This window comes from Juglans regia, chromosome 3 (assembly GCF_001411555.2).
Source record: "Juglans regia cultivar Chandler chromosome 3, Walnut 2.0, whole genome shotgun sequence".
NCBI classification, from domain to species: Eukaryota; Viridiplantae; Streptophyta; class Magnoliopsida; order Fagales; family Juglandaceae; genus Juglans; species Juglans regia.
Window position 1 is genome coordinate 27,732,816 of NC_049903.1, and position 8,068 is coordinate 27,740,883.

General features: G+C 35.8%; 1 protein-coding gene across 7 annotated transcripts; it reads left to right on the top strand.

Moving 5' to 3' along the window:
• Positions 1 to 1,616: 1,616 nt before the first annotated feature.
• On the top strand, positions 1,617 to 6,296 carry LOC109018462 (phosphatidylinositol N-acetylglucosaminyltransferase subunit C-like). 7 transcript variants are annotated; one of them, XM_035688212.1, is made up of 6 exons: positions 1,617 to 1,852; positions 1,954 to 2,095; positions 2,182 to 2,309; positions 4,176 to 4,288; positions 4,965 to 6,045; positions 6,182 to 6,296. In XM_035688212.1, exon 5 carries the CDS (start codon positions 5,088 to 5,090, stop codon positions 5,997 to 5,999), a length of 912 nt encoding a protein of 303 aa, XP_035544105.1. In that variant the 5' UTR covers positions 1,617 to 1,852; positions 1,954 to 2,095; positions 2,182 to 2,309; positions 4,176 to 4,288; positions 4,965 to 5,087; the 3' UTR covers positions 6,000 to 6,045; positions 6,182 to 6,296. The 7 variants fall into 7 exon arrangements, with proteins under 7 accessions (XP_035544105.1, XP_035544106.1, XP_035544107.1 ...); XM_035688213.1 differs by lacking the exon at positions 6,182 to 6,296 and having other exon boundaries at positions 2,182 to 2,329; positions 4,965 to 6,180; XM_035688214.1 differs by lacking the exon at positions 6,182 to 6,296 and having other exon boundaries at positions 2,182 to 2,329; positions 4,186 to 4,288; positions 4,965 to 6,180.
• Positions 6,297 to 8,068: the final 1,772 nt, after the last annotated feature.

Sequence of the window (8,068 nt, forward strand, 5' to 3'; positions counted from 1 at the left end):
ACCGTTAGGATGCATGAACAAAGAGGTAGGAAACATAATTGGATCCACTATAGGCACTGTACTTCAGGTGGATGCAGATTACAATGAAGATTGCTGGGAAAAATGGTTAAGGATTGTAATTGAAATAGACCTGATGAAACCATTAGTAAGATGGAAAGTAGTGGAATTACTAGGTCAAAAAAGGTTTGTACAATTTAAATATGAAAGGTTACCAAGATTCTGTTTTAATTGTGGGATTATTATGCATGGTTCAAGTGGTTGTGCTGCCAAATACAACAACTCTGATTTAATTGGAGATATAGGTGCCACTCAGCTTGGATCATGGCTAAGAGCAGTAATTTCTAGCCCTAGTTCAATTAGTTCAGGAGTTCCTGAACTAATTCTAGTTATGAAAGCAGTTTTGGAAAACTGATATCAAGTATACCCTGGTATGGGTTAAAAGGGTGACAAAATTTGGGAAAGCTGAAGATAAAAGAAAAAGCAGGAGGAAAGGGGATGAGGAAGGTGTTACAAGATTCATCTGCAACACTTACCGGAGATTTTAGCAGCAGCATTTACCTCACCAAAAAATAGAATTTTAACAGTCGATTAAGTGGATCAATCTACTAGGTGGTAAAGCAGTCGATTTGGTCCTTCATCGAAAAAAACCAGTGCATCAATTACCGACAGTTGAGCAAAAATCCATCCACCTCACCGACAGTCGAGCATAGACAGAACTCCACATACATGCTGGTTTGTGTTCTCTTCTCATTTCACTGATTATTTATTTTCATATCTAAAACTACTATTTTTGGTCAATGCGAGATTTGACCTCATATACATATAGTATCAAATATGTTCGCTTTTATTTTATATCATTGCGGATATTATTCTCTTAAATCTGTCCATCTTTATCTATATTTAAAAATATTAGAAAAAAAATGAAGCTAAAATAAACCTTTTGTTCAATCTCATCACATAATGCAATGTTTTTTGACAACCAAAAGAAGATTCCCTCCTTTTTTAAGGCTCCGTTTAACACAGAACAATGAGTAGTTTGGATCCTAAATAATTTTATTTAAATATTCCAAAATCAAGAGCAAACAACTAGCAAACATACAACCTGGTTGGATTTTGACAAGTGCATGCATGAACCAAGTTCTGATAAGATTCCATTGAACATCAATCTTTCAGGAAAATGGTGAGCATTTTCAGGACGAGAAGAAGACGTGGCGGCAACAGGACGGCGATTGGAGGGCAATGCACCCACGAGGATTCTGACTCGCTCGATTGATTTCATTCAGCCACTTTTATCTATATTTTTTTAATTAATATTATGTCTGGTAGCATGCCACGTCACGCGATCATTTATAATGGTAATGTGCAAGCAGCATAATAGTACCGTCCAAAATATTTTCACTCTCTCGATTCTCAGGATTCATTCGTTTATTTTTAGGGATGAAATAAAATTAAAATTAAAAAATTAAATAAAATATTATTAAAATATATTTTTTAATATTATTTTTATTTTAAAATTTAAAAAAATTAAATTTTTTATGTTATTTTATATTAAAAATTAAAAAAATTATAATAATTAGGTAATATGAGATAAATATTTTCTAAAAACAAACAAATTCTCCCCAAATCGTTTCTCTCCCGCGGAATTTCCCCTCCATTTCTCCCTCGTTTCTTTCTTCCTTTCTGCTAGGTTTCTTTCATATCTCATGTCCAATTAAAATCACTTTCTTTCGTCTCCGAGTGTCTGTAGCATAAAGTCCCTCGTTCCTTTCTTCCGTTCGTCTCCTAGCTTTCTTCCTTTCGTCTCCTAAGGCTTCTGCAGCTTAAAATATGTCCATTCTCGCCGCGGTTTCAGGTACTATCAATCTCGACTATGTTCTCAGAGCTTTCTACGTTTTATTTCAAATCGAATTCCTTGGTTTTGTGATTGATTTCTTTTTCTTTTGGTTTCTTGAGAAAAAGAAACCCTGGAATTTTGATTCTTCTTGCATACATCGGAACCCTCCCTTCACCAAAGTAGTCGGAAACTTCAACTTCCTCGACTACCTCCGCTTCACAACCATCACTGGCGTCTCTGTCACCGTCGGCTACCTCTCCGGTCTCTCTCTCTCTCTCTCTCTATCGATTCAAATTGATAGCTTGTGCACGAAATGGAATTAATTTTGTTAATTTTTTGCTAACTAGGGATTAAGCCGGGGATTAGGGGACCGTCGATGGTGACCGGAGGTTTGATTGGGCTGATGGGAGGGTTCATGTACGCGTACCAGAATTCGGCGGGTCGAATTATGGGATTCTTCCCCAACGACGACGAGGTAGCTCGTTACAATAAATGGTGATGATTTCCTGAGAATATTTTTTACCTAATTTCTTCGTGCTTTGGAAGAATCTAAGAAAAAATCCCCCTCTTTACAGATAGTATTTCTCCTAATGTTTCTCCCAAAACCATACATTTTGATGATGTTAATAATCAGAATGTTGAACATGTTGTTTTCATATCTATTTGTGCTCTAGTCGCGGTGTTGTTATGGAGTTTCTTCTTTGGGTGATGAATCTGATATTGCTCGGATTTGATGATCTTTGCTGATGTGTTTTCTGGATTCTCTAGGTTTCTAGGAAACTGCACAGTATAGTTCTAAAAGTCCATAATTTACCACCCCTGGATTACCTTTATTTTATCATAGCTTACTAAATTGTTAAGAAGCCTAACCTGTAGTTACCCTAGAATTTTGGAGATTCTAGATTCCCGATGTGTGTTTATTCCTTGCAATTTGAAGAGTGCTATGAGGCTGTAGTTTTTCCCCCTTTCCCTTCTTTCTTCTTTTCTCACTGCAGAAAGGTCTAATGCTAGGGTAGTAAGAAATTGTTATATTTTTATAGTAGATGTTTTGTTTCATGGATTTTGAATTGGATAAAATATTTACAGCAGATATTGTTTAACTTGATGGAATACAAACATTGCATGGTAACATATTGCTCAACAGTGTTTATGGAGTTATTCTTGGGACGATTGGTTCTAAACCGGTAATGCACCAAATGCATATACCTGGAGACATTAGGAACAAATATTGTATTTACTTATAATGTGTTATTGTTGAAATGATAAGCAAGAACCCATGTAATTATCAAGTGTTCTTGTAGCTTCGAGTGTATTTGATGATTCTGTTGGTTCAATGATCAGTAGACCCTTTTAGCAATATCGTCTGGTTTGTACAAGAATGTTATAAATTTTGTGAATATTTAGGCATTCCAATTTACATATTTTTGGTTGATTATCGTGGGTTGTGCTGGATTTGGATTTCTGCTTTGAGAGATTTATAATACTGTGATTCTTTTGTCTTGGTTGCGATTTTTCGGGTTTTTGTTATGGTGGGTGTATGAGTTTGTTTATGGGCAGATATGTTCCTGTTTGTCTTGTTTTTGGTGTGAATTTGATATTTGAACTTCCTTTACGTCATCTTTGAGCTGTGTTAGATGAGATAACCGCTTGCAATTCATTTACATATTACCTATTCATGTGCTTCTACTTGAAAACTCTGGATCTGTAACTTTTATGGTGATCTCCACATTGGGGACAGAAAAATTGCTCCCTCTCTCTCAGTATTACTCAATTTCACTTTCAATTATATCATATATTTCTAATTTAAACTAAAATCTACTTAAGCAGTGCCAGAGGAAAGAACCTCTTCTTCTCTACTGATGTGGAGAAACATGTTGCAGAGGCTGATATGTTCTTTGTTTCGGTTAACGTCCCTACCAAAACCCAGGGCCTCGGAGCTTAGATTCTGAAGGTCGTATGTTTTGCTTGAATTGGTGCAATTAGATGAAATAATTTGATTATTAATTAGGATATGAACTGTAGAATTGTGAAATGTGATAAAAATAAATTAGGTAAAAAAATAATAAAAATATTAAATTAATAATATTTTATTATTATTTTGGCTAATAGATGGATAATCCAATATGGGAATTAGTTTTGAGTGGAATAGCCAAATGCAAACTCGTGTCATATTATGCAAATTTTACATTTGCATTTGCATAATTCAATGCTAATGCTTAGAACCCTAGATCCTCTTTCAAGCTCCAAGCTTTGCCGAAAATCAAAGTTAATCAAACAGAAAAAAGAAAGAGCATGACGATCGGTTACAAATCCCCCCATTTCTAACTCTTCTCCTCGGCAGTAACATTCAGCAAAAAAGGACACTCCAATTCCAGCCAAACTCGCCCAGCCGGCAACAGCTCCTCCGCAGCTCGCCACGCACCCAACGGTCCAGCCACCGTCCACCACTCCACTGTAAGCACATTCTCTCTCTCTCTCTCTCTCTCTCTCTCTCTCTGTTTACAGTACAGCCACATCTTCCCGTCTGCCGCCCTCCATCTACAAGGTGAAATTAATCTGGTCCACTGAAATTATTTGGATTTTTTTTATGAATAATGAACACTGTTGTTTGATTTTGAGATTGATCTTTGATTTTAATTGTGATGGGATTTAGAATTTGGGATGAATTTCGATTTTGTGATTAATTTTGGTTTTGATGCGTTCGTTTGTGCAAATGCAACCCTTGTAGATGAATTTTTCTTAGATAAAATATGTTTCAATGAGAATCAAAATGGGGCGTACTAATTTGGCTGTGGCAACAGAGATGGGCATGCGCTCATGCTCGTTATAAAGGATTTCATTCTAGAGATTATGGTTTCACTGGTTCCAACCATGTCATTCTGAATCTTTTCTTTCACAAAAATGTCTTCATGTACGCTTATTTTGCAAGCAATGCTTCTGGGAAGAATTGAAATACAAGAAGCCAAGCTGCTGATTTAAGTGAAGAAGTGTCTCTTTTATTTTTCAGTTATGCATTGAATTCATTTATTAAGTATCACCTTTACACACACAAATATATATGATTTGTATCCCAAAAGGGTAGACCTTCTGTGAGAGCAGCAACATATATAATTATGTACTTCTTCTGTAGGTCTGCTGCATATTGCAAGATCGCAGTCTGTGAGAACAGGATTTATGTAACCTAGAATGATATATTCTTGCTGACAAAATTGAGCTCAAGGAAATAGGTTTGCAATTGAACGAGTAGATAGAAATGGATAACGGCATTGCTGAAAACTCATCTCCAACTCGATCCAAATGGAGAAAAGTAGCATATGGAGGGATGCAGCCTGGTTTTGATGACAATCACACTGATGAATCTTTTCTTGAAGATATAGTCATGAATGCCAATGTTGTGAAACGGGACATGCTAAAAGTGATGCAAGACTCGGTTTCCATCTCTGAATATCTATGCATTGTTGCCCTTGTGGGCTTGGTTTGGACCTACACTCTAAGATCAACTCTTGATGAAACTTCCCTTTTGTATCTTGATGTCAGTCTTCTTGGATCAGGTTTTCTACTTCTCCTTTTAACCGAAGAAATGCTTTCACTCAATCTTCTCTTGCATTATTTACTTAACGTTTTCTTTTTCACAACTGGATTATACGTTTTTGCTCCCATCTACCAAACTCTAACAAGATCCATTAGCTCAGATTCCATCTGGGCAGTAACTGTTCCACTCGTCATACTTCATCTATTCCTTCACGACTACTCAGGATCAACTGTTAGGGCTCCTGGGGCTCTGAATAATCCAACATTGACCAGTTGCATTTCTTTAAATGCCTCGATAGTGGCCTCGGTTTTCATTGCTTCTCGCCTTCCGTCAAGTATACATGTTTTTGCAATCATGCTATTCTCCTTACAAGTTTTTCTTTTTGCTCCACTGATCACTTACTGTATCAAAAAGTACTCCTTCCGCTTGCATCTTTGCTTTGCTTTCAGTTTGATGGCCGTGACCTTGGCTTTTGTTTATACACTCCACCGGCTACTTTTTGTGCTACTGTTGGGTTTATTGGTTTTTGTGACTGTGGTATGTCCTTATTGGCTTATACGACTTCAAGAATACAAGTTTGAGATCAATGGCCCTTGGGATGAGGCTAAGCTTTGTTTTGCCGTGACAGATTAAGATCTCCAGTGTCAACCTTTGTATGTCTGATGGGGACTTTTTGGAGGTTGGTTAATTCGAAATTGGATTGTTTGTATAATTTCTCTTGTTTCTTCTGTCCAGTTAAAGATCTTATTCCACTTATTACACCATATTGATGTGGCGCCATCTATTATTGAATCGGCATTAGTTTTCTATTGCAGGATCTGTTTTATTCTGAAGGATGAAGTAAGCCCACTCAAATTGGATTAAAAATCCTGAAATTTCAAACATAAATCTAAAACTAAAAAGGGGGATGGGTGGGCAGAATAGATAAAATGCATATCTGCTTCACCAAATCGAAGCAACTCTTCCATAAATCTTAAAGATTACTCTAATAATAATGGTCATCCAAAGCAGAAGACACTTATTACATGTACTTATCATACAAAAGAAGTCTAAACCTAGTAATACTAGTAAATAACTAGAAACAGGTTATTTAAAAAAAAAAAAAAAAACTAGAAACATGGGTGTTTGCTTGACCGAGGATCGTTGTGTATCGAGTGACATCTCAAGCAAACTTTTTGGACTAGTCATGCTCGTCCAAATTTTGAGCGGTGTGTCGAGCGAAGATTTGACTAAATCCATAGTGCGAAGATTTGGCTAAATTCATAGTGGAAGTCTTGTATCTATGTTCACTCAACTAAAACTCATGCGAAAATCAAGCGAATTCTTGGTCAGTGGGATTTCTCTTTGTGCGATTTTCTTCGACATTGGACCCTTCCTACCAACTTTTTGGATAAATTATCTTTGCATTGTTTTCATGTTTGTCTAGGCGTTAAGGGTGATCACTAGCTAGAAGAGTCGTTTTTAGGCTAGCCTTTGTTTTAAATTCTTTGAGAATTAGACTTCAAATTCAGACTTTTGTTTTGTTGGCATGACCCTATACCAGTAATTTCTGAATTGACTTGAGATAGTTATAATTTCTGAACTATTTTCTAGATTTGTTGTTTCTGATTTCTAATTGAGTATAAAAATAAGTCCGAGTCAGAATTCAAGATGTTGCTCTGATCCATTTTTCTGCTAACTTTTATTCTACACCACCACCACCACTAATCTACACTAACAACTGCACAGTATGCCTCTCAGGCAGGCTTCATTTTTCATATCACCTTGAGTGGTTTGCCTGCAAATTTTGACTGATCAAAGATAGATCTAGTAGCTGAGTGCATCAGCCGGCCGCCCTATCCATCATTCCAAAATTGGGATTGATCGCATTATAGTTGTTAGCATATAAGATGCATGCGTTTTATATTATGAATTGATCAGCTTGTGGGACCTCTTTCTTGTATATGTGGAATACATTTGAGGTACTTATATAAATGCAAGTCACTTAGATATATAAATGAACACAAGATCAATTAAACCAGCTGACCAAAATATATGGTCAGTACGTTTAAAGCTCTCAACCCTTAAGCTTACACACACATGACACACACACAAACGATATATATGCATAATCCAATATCTCCATTCATAAAAGGTAAATTACCTTTTAAACGGGGCCCTTCACCTATACATGCATCTTCAGCAAGATTATGACTCTTTGTTTTTCATTTGTCATGTTTTCATTCATTTAATTTCATTCTATTAGAGGGAATGAAATTGTGGGAATGTTCTGGGAATGGGCAGAAATTCTGGGAATGAAACATGTTCATGTGAATGGATAGTTTCTGGGAAAATTGTGGAATTTGAGGGAATGGATTAATCTGATAGAAAATGGAAAGAGTGACTTAATTAACTATTTACGTCAAACGTTAACTATTTACGTATTTGAATTGAAAATCGTTGGAGAAACACATATTTGAGAAGACACAATCTCACCACAAAAACCCATTTAGGGTGATTTATTGGATAGCCGCATAATTTGAGACTAGGCTCGGTTTTGATACACAAAACATCTCATCTCATAATTATAATTTTTTCAAATTCCTACAAAAAATATAATAAACCATTTAATTTTTTTAAATTTTAAACTAAAAATATTATTAAAAAATTATATTATAATAATATTTTATTTAACTTTTAACAAAATATCTGATCTGATATGA